At 35.9% G+C, this 16447-nt stretch overlaps 1 protein-coding gene across 1 annotated transcript in view; it reads left to right on the plus strand.

Moving 5' to 3' along the window:
* MIPOL1 (mirror-image polydactyly 1) overlaps window positions 1-16447 on the plus strand; it is a 156064-nt gene that overhangs the window by 17154 nt on the left and 122463 nt on the right. Inside the window, exons 3-5 of the mRNA XM_082485888.1 lie at window positions 982-1117; window positions 2102-2207; window positions 14557-14686. Coding sequence (XP_082342014.1) covers window positions 982-1117; window positions 2102-2207; window positions 14557-14686 — 372 coding nt within the window. The remainder of the gene's footprint in view (window positions 1-981; window positions 1118-2101; window positions 2208-14556; window positions 14687-16447) is intronic.

The following is a 16447-nucleotide window of genomic DNA, read 5'->3' on the forward strand; positions in this document are numbered from 1 at the left end:
TGAAAGAAAATAAATCCAATAGAAGCAGGTGAAGAAAGGGGTGTTTGAATACAAACAACTGTCTACCCAAGGGAATGACTCTCTGGAGCAATAGATAGCTTCCCTTTTATTTCTAGGATAAGAATTACACATAATGAAATAATGTATACCGTAGAAATAGGAGTTAAGAAGGTATAGCTTTTCTGTGGCTACTTCTTATGACTCATTGCCTATGAACCCTATAAATAAAAAACGCTTAAGGGAACTGGATGTTAAGAATATTTGCTAATCCCCCTCATAATCTATTAATCTACTGATTTTGCTTCCATTTTACAAATGAGCTCTGAGTTATCTGAGTATCACGGTATAGCCAAGGTGTTTTATAAAAGTCTTACCTTGAGTCAGAACTTTTGTGGCCATGGAATATTGTCTTATTTTTCCCTGTCTATGGCTAAATAAGTTACCTTACTACTCTATGAGTGGTATACAGTATGGAATTCCTGTTGTCAGTTATAATATTTAGAATAATACCATTGTTTTATGGATTTCTTCAAGATGAACTCCTAGATCTTGTCTTCTGGGTATTCTCATTCCACTTCATGTGGAAATGTCCATCCTGTCAAAGAATTTGGTTTCTTTTAACATGAGCATCAATATGGTCCCCAAATGTTTCATTACTTTGTCGCTCCGTGTCAAGCACAGGTTTTTCATATTAGCTTTCCTTAGGCATTTTCTGTTTATAGGCTTCATTGCAATTTGTACTCATCTGGTTTATGCCTTAGCACTGTAGTATATTTATTTACTATTCCAGATTTACAGATTTTTTCAGAATTACTGATATAAGAAGTGATAGAAGGGCATCCCTTTTACTGGCTCTTTAACACATTTGCAAAGGTTAACAATTTTTATTAATTTGTTTCTGTGTATTTTATTTCGGGGGTGGGGAGGGAGGAACTGGTTTTGCATTATTTTACTTTCTCTTTTTTTCCCTCCTAAACACAGCACCGTATCAAGAAAGGCTAACAGGATGCTCCCTGAATATATATCCTTATGGAAGGATGCTGCAGATTTAGGTGGAAAAACAGAAACTTCATTCCTTTTAAAAGAATTGGACACTCTGAGGGCCAAAAATAAAAAGGTACAATTGAGATATTCAGATCACAGTGTTTGCTCTTTTATGGTTGTCTTACAAAACATACATTTTAAACTGTTTCTAATTCAGTTTTGTTATTTATTTTAGTGCATCAATCAATAGCTTTCTTGTCATTTTGGATTCTTAGTATCTGCTTAACAACTGCTTCTCCGGAATTAAGAAAATCTTTCATCCTACCCTTTGACCTTTTTAATGAGTGACATAGGTTCTTGCATCATGGATGAAAACCAAGGAGGACCAAAACCAAGGCTGGGATTTCATGAACAGAATCTGGAGCTTGTGCTTCTGTACATGTGTTCCAGATAACGAAAGTGCCCTGATACCTCCTCTTTGTTGAGGGGAAGAAAATTCCATGCTACTTGCATGCTGCATTGTTTCTTGCATTAGTAGTGGCAGCATGCACCTAAAAAACAGAAAAGTCTATAGTCTTTCCATGAAGTGTCATTGAATATTCAATGGCAAGCTCAGGCAGCTGTCCAAGAACAGATTTAGTGAATTCCCAGTTAAAATAAATGCCTCAACATGTGAAAGAATACCAATTTTCTGTCTGGCGATGCAGATGAAAAATTATGCATTTACGCCACAGTCCCTTCAGGCTACGGTGTCAGTACTCCTGGTGGGAAATAGACTATTCATGCAGCACACCACCTGTGTTATATTCCATGTAATTCTGAACTTCCTTAGCAAGAAGGACCACAGCTGGTGGTACCTGAAGAAGAGAATGCCAAGTAAAAATAATGGCACACACATTGCTGCTTGTCTCGCAGAGCAAGATAGGGCAGACAGTAAAAAAGATATTTTTAACATTTGTTCTTTAAATAAATGAATATAATTAATTGAATAATGAATTGTATTGCTTATTGCTTGTGTTTTGGGGGTAAGAAACTATTTAAAATTTTGTTGGGGTTAAAAGAGCTGGTTGACTGTTTCAGCTAGATAAGAATCTCACTGTCCATTTGTTCAATTCAGCTTCAAGATAAGCTGTCTGAAAAGGACAAGGAGCTGAAGACAATAAAACTGGACTTAGAACTGCAAGAGAGAGCTACAGAAGCTAAGATTGCAGAAAAGATTGCAGGTACCGTAGGCAAGCGTTTAACAGATGGCTGTATGGCTCATACAGTACCCGCGGTTGCTATATGACGTGGCCTAGTGAATGTTAGCTTTATTTGCTAAAGGAGGGAAGATTTGGCTTTTTTTTTTATGTGTGGCTGTTTAGAGTTGCTTAGAAAATAGGTGGCTTTAACATCCTGGTACTGGTATTAGCAGGAGCTTTACCTGTATTCATACTGATTTGGGCATTAAATGCATTGTTAACACCATGTCAATCCAATCACAAAAAGGTTGTTTGTTTTGTTGGAAGGTCCTGAACAAACAAGGGGAAATAATGATTACCAGTGCCTCTACCTTTCAACCAGCAGTTCAAATACCACTTATTGTTTTAGCTCGTTCAGAGCAATACTACCCCCTCCCCGTGTATGGAGATAGTCGCACATTCACCTCAACTAGAGACCTGCACTTTCTTGAAAAATCTGTTCTTTTGGTAGTTAATGAATTTTTGTCTGATCATGGTATGTCTCCAGTGAATGAAGTTTATACAAATTCCCCAAATGAAAGGTTTTTAAGTTTATAGTTGAAAGTGAATGCACACTTCTATTTGTTGTTAATTGCTCTTTGAGTAGACATACAAGAATGGAGGCAGTTTTGTATTCTATAGTTTTGAAAATTTCTAAAGTTATGAAGCTGAATATTTTTATTATTGAAAAGTGACTGTGTGTTCAGTGTATCTGGTGGATGAAAAATACTCTGAGGTTTTTCACCAAGTGTTTCAAAGAAATTAACAGGACTGCTTTTATAAATTAATTCATCATATCATTTCTTCATAAATGAAGTGTAAGCTAGGTAAAATTGTGTCCTCATAGACCATGCACACTTCATATATTCTTAATAGTACTAATACCTGTCCCCAAACTATTGGTGCTGATGGGAGGTGTAACTGTCTTCAGGAAAATGGAGCAGGAAATAAACTCTCCAGCTGAAAAAACAGATGGCTGACTTTCCATTTAATGTCAAACTCCTGAGAATACAGTATTCTGTGTATATTATAGAAGGAAGAGAGAGTTCCTAGATTTTCTCTGGTGGTGGGAGGGAAAAGCAAATCTAATCTACATATTAGGAAACAAACGGAAATACAGGCATAATTTTATTCTTATTTCATTTTTCATAAACTGCTTGATTTATTTTCAGAAGAAAAAGGTCCACACTGCGTATCATAGTTATATCCAGCAGCTGAAAGCTAATGCAAATTGTTTGGGTTGAATTCCAAGTTTTGTGTTTGTTCCTTGATATTTGCACAGTGTTTTACCTCTGTACCTATAATAGAAAAATATTCTCTTTGATATAGGTGTTCATTGCTTGTTAAAACCTGGAAAGAAATGTGTGTCAAAAGGTGTGTCAAATAACATGTTTAGTTTCATTTTTACAGATACATTTGAAATATTTGTTAGTAAATTTTTTTCCCTACATGACTGTTTAATGTTCTAATAATGTCCTATGCGTAATATTCTCTTCAAAACAGTATGTCATGAATATGGTTACAACAATTAAAGTCATTATTCCATTTTAAAAGGAAGATTAAGCCAAATTTTAATGAGAGCTACAATGTGTAATAAAGATGACCTTTAAAAAATACCCTTTTTTCTCCTTATACAAGTTCAGGAAGTATAAAATCCTTTAAATGCAGAGAGAGAGGGCAAAACACTCCTTACTACTTAAGCTGTTTGCAAAAAGGAAGGGTTGTTAATATCTCATTCTTTTGCTTCCTGTCTTACAGTTCTAAGAATGTTACTAAATTTGGATAAATGTTTTGAACTTTGGAATTATGTGAACCAAATTTTTTGAGGTCCGTGTGTCTCTAAAACCTTGGGGAGAGTTCTAATGGACAAGCAGAACCTAATAAAGAAGAGTCAGTGTGTTTAAGGAAAAACTTTTTCTCCTTGTGTTAAGTCCTTTGAGGAAAGGAGAACACATGCTGCTGTGATTTCATGTTGCTAGTTAATGTTTAATTACTGCAGTGTATAACACATGGTAGACTGAAGCTTGTAAATATGGGTGTTTGCATTTTTATTATTACTTAGTACTGACTTTATGATAAGAAAATGACTCCACAAAATTATAGTGTAAGAAACATCAGAAATGTTATCTACTTTGAGGAATACTACAATTCAGTTTTAAAATGTAACCCTCTAATTGATGGGTTTTACCTAAACAAGTCTCATGGAAAGAACAGAAAACTAAAGACAAAGGCCATTTTAAAATGAAGCTACAACAGTCTTCAGAAGCAAATAGCCCACAGCTTGTTGCTTTACGAATTTTCCTTTGTTCAGATGAAGTGAAGAGGAAAATTGTAAATTTGTGAAATGCTTCATAAGAGAATAAGAAAAGATAGAGTTAAGGCAGAAGATACACATGATGGAAGAGTCTGTTTAATATTGTGTGCAGTAAATAACTTATTTTCAGAAGGTGTTTATTTTTAAATTTTACTAGCCTGGAAAATTGGAAATTGGATTTTGGAACTTCCTTGGGTCCCTATCTCCATGTCAGGTAGCTATGGCTAAAGAAAATTAGGAAATTCTCAGTTTTGGTTGCAGGCTTTTAAGCATTAGAGACTATTGTTTCTGGTGGTCATAGTTGCCACAGGTTCCTGCTGTTTCTTCATTATTCTTCTGTTGGATTTCCTGTCACGTCAGAAGGTACCATGAGTTTCGCTCCCCATTATGAAGAGAACAACAGAGGTGGAGGCAACATCAGGAAAATCGAGGGAAGAGCACATCATGAAAGAACTGAGACTAGGATAGTGTAAGGAAAAAGGTGAACATGACATGTGAACTGGGCATGAAGAATAGACAAATCTTGAAACGTGGGACTGCAGAACTTTCATATGTTGAACAGAAGCGGAATGGGTGTGCACTCTGTGGGAGGGGAAAGGGAGAAGGACCATACATCTTCTGAGGACAGACTGGAAGATAAGGGTGGAAGCGTTGCAAAGGAGTAAGTCTTCAAAAGAATTGGCAGAGAGAACAGATCTCATTTTGGATGGACATAGTAAGTGACTTCATTTTTGCCCAACAAAAGAATTATACAGGGGGTATATAGGAACTTCTAGAGGGAAAGAGCTGGTTGAGTGTGAGAATTGTAGAGCATAGTGATAACCTCTCTAAACTGGAAAAAATGTCAAAGCCCCAGTCTTCTCACAGTTACTCCCACCATTACTGCAACAAGATATACGATAGTTGGCATCAGAGCCTTGGCTCTTGGAATATTTTTGTTGCTATCACAGTGCTGTATATTGGGACTAAGAATAATTCTGAAGGAAAAGATAGGAAAAAATATTTCTCGTTAAATCTTTCTGTAGCAAGGGCTATTCTGTGGTGTTTTTTTTTTTTTTGCCAGTATCTAATAGTAATGTTACTAAAAGTTAATACTTTTTTTAAATCAGTCAGCTGATTGAGTCCAGCCCTCCTAGGTCTGTTAGCTGCTGCACACCACCTTTAATGCCTGACAACGGTATGAGCATTCTGCAGATGCTTTCTGAAAGACCAGGGTAATGATAGGAAATATAGTGTGGTAAAAGGGGAAAGCAGTCGTTTTAATATTACTGTGTATGTTATACAGCTTTCAGTCTCTTGGAAACTACAGCAATACACCTACAATGAAGTCCCTTTTTCAGGTCTGTTTTTACAAAAATGTTGAGAATTAACATTTGTGGTACTTTGGAATTCTTGAATATGGTATGGAAATGTTCGTGGACATTATTTGAAGTTTCCAAAATGAACTTGAAAAATAATTACTGTATGCACATGCAATAGTTTTAATAGGAAAAGTGAAAACAAATATCCAAGTGGCTATTAGGTTAGAGTTAGTTTGATTTAATATCCTATAAAGTAAGAGGAAATAAGTAATCTTGCCAGTAATAAACTTTGGGTGGCAATAACTTCTAGCACAGAAGAAAAGTATTTTCCATTTCTTCAAAGCTCACTTTAGAGTGCCTTTTTAGATGTTATTTTTCTTTCTTGCATGTCATCCATTAAAGATTAGCTGTGGAAGGTTGGAGCATGGAGAGATTATGAATGACAGAACAACTCCTGCAGAATAATAATCAGTTTTTGGTATTTAATGCTGTTTGACTTTTGCAGACACATTTCTTATTAACCTTTGGTACAAACAGAAATCCAGGTTCCTGATATCTCATGGAGAAGATGAATTCAAGATCCTCTTCCAATTAAACTGAAATAAGGCCAATATTGGGCTTTAGCCAAAAGAACTCAATAGTTCCCAACCCTTGTGTTTATAAACCTAAATATGAATGATATTTTACAGTTTAAGTAGGTAATGCATATACTTCCCTAATTCAGTTTTCTGTGCATAATTCATTTGTATATATAGGCTATATAGTTCTCAGTGATTTTGTCCTATTAATGCTTCATTATGCAAAACTATTTTCTGAATATTTTTTCAAAATATTTCCTGGTAAATAACAGAATTTTTAAAATAGCTGTAGGATTTGAATCCTCTGTATGGGAAGGTAAGCAATCTATCTAAAGGACAAAAAAAAGAACCCAAGGGTGGAGGTGTTGAGACTAAGAACATTTTGGCTTAATTTTTAACAGTTTAATTTGAAACAATTTAATTTTAACTTTAGATTGTCAGAATTGTTGATTGTCAAAAAGTTGTGTGCAGCTCTTTGAAGTACAATATACGATGAGATGGCATAGGTTAAAATGTAAATTACTAAGCTATTTATGGGTGGAACTTGTATGTAAAAAGCAAGCCAGTATCTTCTGCATATTTTTATGATTAGTCTGGCCCTTCTCTCTTCCCCACTACGGTGCTAGACGAATATAAATAATTGGGTTTTATTCAGGAATAAAAAGCTCTGCAAATAATCTACTTCTTGGGGTATGACAAAAACTTTTATTTTACCTGTCAAATTATAACTTCAAACTTTAATGCAACATTTATATTTTCCCCCCTAAAGTAAATATTCAAGCATCAGCAATTATTCACGGAAAAAGGTTTAACAGCATTATGGTTTGAATTTTGAAGTCAGCTGCATTTAGTGTGTTAGAAACAGAGGGTTAAGTATTGTACAGGGATTGGCTTTCACAAGAACTGCCTTGGGATCTGTGTATAATACTCTCTCCTATTCTTTCCCACTTTATTTTTTTTTAATTGAATTGGGATCTGAGTACACAAAGAAAACCCTATGCAGAACTGTGCCACTAAGCAACTTTAGCCTTTTATTAAGAACACTGTTTATAGCATTGGAAATGTAGGAGCAGATGAATGCTATGCACTAAATACATACAACAAGCACAAAGCAATAAAGAAGTCACTGTGTTCTATCAGTGTTTGTTCAGATTGCTTTATCTATAAAGTCACATTTAGGTGTAAATGACTTATAGTCTGTAATTGCTGGTATAGACCAGTGAAAACTCTTAAGTAGTTTTCCTGTGATCTTCTTATCGCTATTTTGCTTTTATTTTTCAGTTATAGGTCATAACTGAAAGTAAATGAATGGTAGCTCTCAAAAAAGAGCTAGGAACTTAAGCTATCTGTTTCGTAATAGAACATTTCAGCACTATTTTTAAGTTGACAGTCAGCCCTGGAGCTCGTGGTAGTTTGCCATTAACTTGAATGAGAACTGTGTAAGGGCCTTAGGCTTTGAACATTTCTAGGGATTATCTGCGTTTTGTAACATGTATGTGCAGAGACCAATTAATGACACATTTTAAGGCTTTCATAGCAATGCAGTAAATCTGTTTTTTTTTTGTTTATTTGGCTATGATAAGATTGACTTCTTATTTAAGAATTGTGAGCACAGTCATTAAATCTAGTAGAAAGACATCTCAGAGGATTTTGATTTCTAAAATGACGGGATAACAAATACATACATGTTTGTATTTCTGTAAGGAGAACAAGCTTATATGCATATGGCTAAATAAAATTTTAAAATGGTGGCCCATCTGGAAATGGCAAGGATCATCTCCAAGTCCTCCTTTGATTAGACAGACAGAGACCCAGCAGTGGTGGACAGGAATGGGAGGGCTAATGAAAACGAAAAGGCACGTAGTCATTGCACCTCTTTTCCCAGTACACATCTCTAATTCCCCATCTTCGTATAGCTGCTACTTAGAAATCCACAGTGAAAACACAACAAAAATCCCTAAAAAGCTTCAGTTAAACCTCTCTGTAGGATAAATTTCAGCTGACATTTTTTTCATGGAAGCAACTGAGCAGGATAAACAAGGAGCTCATTACAGGAATCTTGAATTCTAAGGATGACATGGCCAAGCAAGTTCTTTCATGTTTCTACTTTTTCTTCAGACTGATATACATCTCCAAAAGGCAGAAAACAGAAAATATTCTTTGTTGCATTGTCCTCATGAGTTCAACATTCACTCCTGTATTAGAGCTGTATACCTGTATGAAACAAAAGTCAAAATTTTTTTTGAGTCATTAGTTATTATTATTTCAGTCAACTCTCGAGTACTTAAGATGCTCAGAGCATTTTTTGTAAAAACATATAATCTTATTTGTATTTCTTGTTGCTGTAATGGTGTGAGTAGCTGGTAAAATTACCTTGAATGTACAAGATCAATGCCAAAGAAAATCCCACGTCACTTACTGTTCAGCAATCACTGGTCTTGAATACTAAATCTTATACTGCAAACCCCTGACCTTCTGCAAAAACACATTGTTATGAACAGAAAAACTTTATCAGCATGTCTTTTTCTTGGGAGTAACTGATCACTATAACTAGTGCTCGTTACAAAAACAATTAGCAAAATTTTAATTGTACTATTTCTTGGATCACTTTTTTTTTCATAGTCTAAAGCCAAAAGCAGTATTTCATCACATCTATTAATGTCAAACACCTTGCAAAGTCCAAAATATTGTTATTATTTCTGTAAAACTGACTTATCTTGAAAGCCAATTGTTACAGTGTTGTAATATTTACTGGATCTTCTGAGATAGTGGTGTGGGTAGTGATCTCATCTTTTTTTCTTATAAGGTCTGGCCTGTATTCTGGAGTTTACTGTTTTTTAACGAGTAATGTGGAGTGATTTCTGCTGCCATAGATGTTTTAAGTCCTAACAATTTATTCTTTCTTGCCTCTCCTATTCAGTTTTTGTATTTACACAGATGACCTCTAGGAAATCAGCAAACAGACTTTTTTCCTGGGAACCGTGCTTGTCTCCCTTCCCCCAAAGTTCTGTTGTTTGGAAAATCATGAACCACTGTTTAAACTAGAATGATTTCCAACACACCTTCAGTACTGCTGTATTTTAAAGGTAGTTTTAAAAGTGTAGAAGATAGGTTTGCCAAAAGAATCAGGTTCAACTAAGAAAATATGTACACTGCTTTGACTCAGTAAACTCATACTCAGTATGGTTCATCTTCTTCATATTTACTTTTGCCCATATTAGAAAACAATTAGCTTACTAAACAAATTTGAGTATTTGGGAAGAAAAAAATCTACTTTGAGTCTCTCTCATTTGGCTAAGAATTACATGATATTTGATAAGCTTGTTTAAAAATGGACATATCCAAATATTATTGTAAACACCCATTGATTTGTTTTACCTGCAATATAAGTATTTTACTTAGTTGGCTTACATAGTAGCTAATAATATTTGTTAATGTAATTTAACTGCTGTGAACCTTTACTGAACAAATATTGAAATTTATACAAGTCAAAGAAAGAGAATCTCTAATGACTTTTGTAAAAGCTCCCATTTAATAGTTAAGGAGAAAAGTTTATATGACATACCAGATGCAATTAACAGTAGATTTTACATTTAATAAAAAGAAAGAAGCATATGTATTTGCTTTATTCATTCCATCATAATTTGCATTAGAGCTGTGGGTGTTTAATGAGCAAATTCCAGCTAAAATGCTATATTGATTTTCTAAGTGAACTTTGTAATAGCTATCTACCTTACAAAAGCTCTGTGTTTACAATTGTTTTCTTTACTAAAAACTAAAAATGTTTTAGGATTGATGAGTTTAGCATAATGATTCTTTTAAAATAGAGTGATCTTTCAGAGTATGCAGGGGTTTTAGTTACAAGGAGAAAGATGTTATTAAATTATTCTAAAGCAAATAAAGTTTATGCAACTAAATAGTAATGTAGCATTTGTGTATATCGCAATGTTTGCAAGCGTTGGAAAATAATCTTTTTTTCTTAATTTAGCACTATGGGATTTAAATATTTCAAGTCTTGAATGTCATTATATGTATATGAATTAGTAAATGACACAATTCATTTTAGCTTAATACTTGACTATTCATACTTCATTTTTGTGTGCCATTTTCTTGCTTGAAACATGAGTTCTATAAGAATTTGTGTTTCTTGTTGGTCAGGCCTCAAAATAAACAGGATAGGGTTGGTTGGTGCACCATTGGAAGGTCTCCAAGAAAAACCTTGTGGTGTCGACCAGAGCAGTTGGTGACTAAGTAGCTGGATCCCTTTTTTCATCAGATCAGGCATCGAGTCAGTGTGCCGCTATGGGGCTAGTATTGTGCTGGATGTGCCATATCTGGAATGGGACTTGGGAGCCTGACTTGTTACTCTCGATTAATTTTCACCTGGCATTTTTAAGCAGCATAGGGATGATAATCTGAATATTCTTTACTCTTTTTAACATGGCAGATTTTTATGTCACTGTCTCTCATAGACTTTTCATTGGGCAGCTTATACTTCACACACTTTCCTAAATATGACACAAAATGTTTTGACTCGCTGCTGTGTTGCAACCCAAAGGTGTATGTATTTCAGAGGCTTATTTGACGAATCTTGTGATCCTTATGGTCCTGAACTTTTACTTGTGACTCATCCATAGCTCAATGTGAATGGTGAACTATATTGTTAACACCACCATACTTCGGACTACTTGCAATTGTGTAACTGTTATACTATTCCATATAGTATAAAACAAATGAATTTGTTAATTATTACATGGAGTCAGAAATGTATAGGCATCGGATAACAGAAATGTCTAACCTAAATTCAGCAGGAGCTTTGGCTGGTAAAGGAATCAGGTGAGTTAGCCTTCTGTAGACCATTAAAATGAGTTAGATGAGGACTTTAAATATTTTTTAAATTAGTAATTTCTTGTGAGCAGTGTCAGTATTGCCACATGATATTGAAATGCCATGTAGCTAAGTATCTCTTTTTTTCTTTTGTTTTCTTTAAACTTAGATTACCATGTAGGCATCTTACATGATTTTCTACACTCTCCCTAAGCTGTTTTAATGTGAAAAAAAAACCCTTGCAATATTACTTATAAGAAATAGAAGCAAAAGCCAATCCCTTCTAATTGATATGAAAAACTGTAATTTTTTATTCCGGTATTTGGTGGATCTGATCATTGAGATATTTACTCCAATGCCTTTATTTAGTGGAAGGATAAGAAAATAACAAGAAAGAGTTGCTTGATTTAAACCACTTTTCCATAGCCAATAGTTAAAAAACGGTATTTTGTAATGGGCCTTTGAGTGGGGGAAGGGTTCACTGTTCAAGGCAATTAGCCTTTGGGCTGCTATCAGGGATGGTAAGATTTGAGACAAGCAGGATGTTTAAGTAACTTAAAAAAATCTCTTTGGGGGAATGTTTTCATAGTGTTACATATACATTACTTTGGTAAAGAAAAGAAGCAATCATCTGGTTTTAAAAAGCCTGTGCAGTCATTATTAGCAGTGGTTATAGTTCCTTAGAGATGGGATTGGATATACCAAACACAGTCCCTCTAAATGTAGTTTTATGCTCAAAAGCCATTGTAGCAGTCAGCAAATTGTGGTTTTCCCTGCTAAGGTAGGGATGTTATAGGGTCTGATAGAAGAAGGAATACATTCAAAGTTAACTACTCTGGACACTAATTAACCCCAGTACAGTAATAAGTGCCAAATCTTCAGTTATTTTAGACAGCTTTCTATTCATTCTAGCAGTTATTTTCATTATGAAAATTGCATAATGTTTCCTCTTGCAGCTTGATGGAAAGAGTTCTCTGTGCAGTGTCTCTGGCGTGATGCTAGATAAACTGACATGATTTACTGGAAGAACTATCGTAAACAAATAATTAGGGTATAGATAGGTTATAATTGCAATACACAATTAAATTGCTTGTGCATTCCAGATCCAGCTGGGACATGGAAGCTGTATTATAGTTTACCCAGGTAGCCATTGCTGAGGCACTAGTTTCCCTGCCATCACAGGTCTCAGCAACCTAAGTGGAAGTCTGGTGAGCTGAAATGCACAGCCCACCCCATACAATTTGTTCTTGTTCTTGCTAAGCCACCTACCATTGGAGATACCGGACTCATCCTCTGCAAGTGCTGCAAACTTATTCCTGACTACCAATCTGACTGTATGCAGTTTTGCAGCTGCTTTATTCATGCCTTAGTTTTTCCATTCCATATCAAGCAAAGCTTTCTTGTTGCAAACAGGAGAAATAGATCTTCAAGAAAAAAACCCACAATTCTTGTGGAACAAGTAAATACTCAAATAGAAGGGAATCAGCGTTTGTTAAATTTTCTGTACGTTTCAAGATCTGTGCTTCTGATGCTGAATATTTTGTTGTTGTTGTTGTTGGGATGCAACTTGTTACATCTCTGGCCTGATGACTATGCTTCCAGCTCCTCTGCAGATTTTTGTGAGGGGGGGACTGCACTCCCAGAAGTGACATTTAGACTTTCCTTGTCTTCTTTTGTCCAGTCTGTTGTTATTGTGCAACCTTTTGCTAGACCTGCAAAAAATGCTTCCTTGCTCCTCAGTAATGCTCTTCTCCCCAGCTTGAGAACAAGAGGATTGCATTCCTACCTTGGACATCTTCCTAATTCATCTCTCCGCAGTCTTTTTCTGTTCATCTCCTCACTCATTTTACATCCCTGGTTATCTGAGCTGCTTGTGAACTGTACTGAAACTTACTGCTTTTTCTATTTCAGTTGGGGTGGTTTGGGGTTTTTATTCAGTACTTGTAATGTGTATTTTGTGCCAGCGGTATAGCTGCTACCAAAACGTACTACTATGCTCCTATTGTTCCATTCTGTGAAGAATCATGAAGTGTTTTATGTTATATCACACTGTGAAGTTTTTGTACAATAATGTACAAAGGTGAAGTAAGAGTAGACTAACCTATAAAGTCAACAAAGTTGATATCAATTGAGGCAAGAATGGAGGGGATAAAAGCTCTAGCTTAAAGTCAAGAGGAATGCTGTCTTTGAGATCTAAAGTTAATGACCTGAGCAGTGGTTCAGAGAGGAGCAGAGTTCTGAAGGGAGTAAGGAAGCTCAGCAGCAATGGGTTAATACAGAAGGTTCTTGAGAAAAAAAATGCCAAAATTTGAAGGAGACTGTAGTATGGTGTTAGAAGACTGTGGCTAAACACCAACTTGGCAGACTAGAAGGGGAGCATGGAGAACTCTGGAATCTACAGGCGTCGGTTGAGTTTTTTGGAAGTGCCTGTTACAATCAGAGAGGATATAGTCGCCTGTCTTGGAGTGACAGCAGTTTTACTATGGCATCATGAAAGTCCCTAGGCATTTCGACTGCAGGGTTTTATGATGACTGTGAGGAGAGATTTGCAGTATTGCAAAGGGAAATGATGAAAGTATGAATAAAGATTTTAGTGGAGGCAGGGTCGAGGTAAGGATTCTGGCGGTGTGCCAGAGATGGTGTTAGACATATTGACAAGGGAGAGGCAGGAAGAAAATGTAAGCTCGGGATGAGGAATGACTTGAAGGTGTTAGTTTGCTCCCAAGGATAGACAGTAAATCTTAGTTTATTGGCACCTAATGCTCCAAGGTCCATGTATGCCGTAACAGATAATATAACAGTATATTACACAATAAAGTAAAGGCTTGGCAGAGAAAGAGAGATGCCAGCTGTGCCACTCTTATGATACCAGAGACAGACTATGAAAATATTAGAATTTTTAATATTTAATATCGGTGTGCCACCCTGATAGAAAGCAGTGTCATGGTAGAATTAGTTTTAATGGATCATTACTTTTAACTCTGTGTCCTAGAAGAAACCTACTAGTGTTTCATATGATTCTGAGTTTTAAGAATTACTTTTCCATTAAGCAAGAATTCAGAATGCAAAGCAAATCCCTTCCTTGCCCTGTTTGATTATACAGGGGTGAATTTGAAAACATAGCTTTATTTCATTCCTTAAAGTATTCGTTTTAGCAATCAACGGCAATTTAGTGTTGTGTCTGAAGAGTATTATAGACCTTATCCAGAGTAATCCGAGGTCAGTGGAGAAATGTTGGTTTTAGGAGATGCTGGCGAAGGCCCATGTAAGTGCATCTAAAAGTGTTTTTCCCGGTCAAACTTATTTGTTAAACACACTGGTTACTTTTGCAGCTTTGGTGGAAGAAGTTTATTCTGCTCAACGGGAACGTGATGAGGCTGTCATGGCAAGGCTTAGGTTAGCCAATGAAGAGAGAGATGAAGCATTTCGACGAGTCCAGCGTTTAGAAGAGTCTCTCAAAGAGTAAGTATACATATCCTGCCCTGTGCAAAAAGGTTGTTGTGTCAGTCTGTGACTGTCACAAACTGCTCGACAGTGGTTATATAGGAAAACTTAGCACAAACTTCTCCATGATGAAATACCAGGTTAGTGCTAGTCTTACTGTGCTATTGGTTAATTTGTTAGCCATCCTATAAGACTGTATTTTTCTCTGGAGACTGAGAGCAAGGTGAATAATTTTGATCACAAAAATTAAAAATATAATCAAAAGCTTCGGTATTGATTTATTCAGGGACAAATAAGACAAATGTGACATTTTATAGGGATCTTTTGACATGGAGTACCAGAATGTCAGTCAGAAGTTGTAATGTATAGGAAATCAATCAAGCCTTTAAGCCCACTGGACATTTTCTTTAGTAAAAATTTCTACTAATGATGTGGGTGATGTACTAAAAATATATGTTTTTTTTCTTATCTTTAGTTTAGAAACAGTTTATGAGGCAATAAGGGTATAATTAATACTTCATGGAGTTTTATGTATGCCATGTTAGCACAACAGAAATAGACAATCTCACATTAAACAAAACTGTTAAGTCAGGAGAGGAAGATCAAGAACAGTTTATTTTCTCCCTTTGTGATATAACTAGCTTTGAAGCTACAATTTGCCTCTCCATGTAATCCTTCTCCGTCTGAGCTGTGATCATCTTGGTTACCATCTATGGTAGTCCCCCAAAGGGTAGGCCCTGAAGTCTAGAGTGGCTGAGAAATTTCTCCAATTTTTCTACCAAGAGAAATATGAAGCAAACAGAAGTTTTTCATGGTAGGAGACTAATAGGTGCAGTTGTTAGTTAACTAAATGGCAGGCAATTATGTTTTAAATAATTGATTCTAGTAAGAACACTCTTTCCTCTTTATGGCAGAAAACCAGTCGCCTTCTTTTGAGTATTTTTGTTATCTAAATAAATTTCAACATTCTGCATGTAGTTTGAGCACTATTACTCTGTGCAGTTTGCAAGTTGCTAGAGTTTGTGACAGCCTGTAAGTATGACTCAACAGCAAGATTAGGAGATTCCATTCCCACAAAAACTAGTGCACAATTTGTTAGAGTAAATGTCTCTACAGAGCCCATTCTAGGAGTACGTGCATCTGAAATCTTGCTTTGAGCAGCAATCTCTGAGGAGATGACAAATGCCTTACATTCACATAAGAGGCATCATGACTGTGAGCCTTACTCCAGTCTTTCCAATTTCCTCTGTCACTCTTCTAATTTTCTATGTTCCAAGAATAAAGAAAGCAAGAAAGTTTTGTGTGGCCCCAAAAATCAAATGTAACTATGTATAAGCTGTTAGCATAAACTCAAGATCTTTGGGGTTAAAGCACTCAAGTCCTGCAGCAAATTAATTATTCTGGTCGACAGACCTAATCATTGACTTTTCGTTTTCTGGAAGAAATCACAGGTAATTAAGTGTGTGAGAGGCATATTGCTGCTTTTTCTGCAGTGGAAACATAGACACACATGTGGCAGGTCTTGGCACACATGAATCCGTCAGAACACCATCACTTGTTTTCCCTTCAGCCCATTCTGTCTGCTTCACTCATGTACTGGAAGACCAACTCAGTTTCAAGCATAAGGATGAGAAAAGAGAAGAAACTCCATTTCTTGGAGAATATGCATACTACCTTCCCCAAAACCTGTCATTGCAGAAGGTAATGGTAATGACAAAAAAGGTACTTGCTCCAAGGAGAGAGTCAGTAACTCCCTTGGCTGATAGCTTGGAACCAAGC

This window comes from Vanellus vanellus, assembly GCF_965231255.1.
Source record: "Vanellus vanellus genome assembly, chromosome: 6".
NCBI classification, from domain to species: domain Eukaryota; kingdom Metazoa; phylum Chordata; class Aves; order Charadriiformes; family Charadriidae; genus Vanellus; species Vanellus vanellus.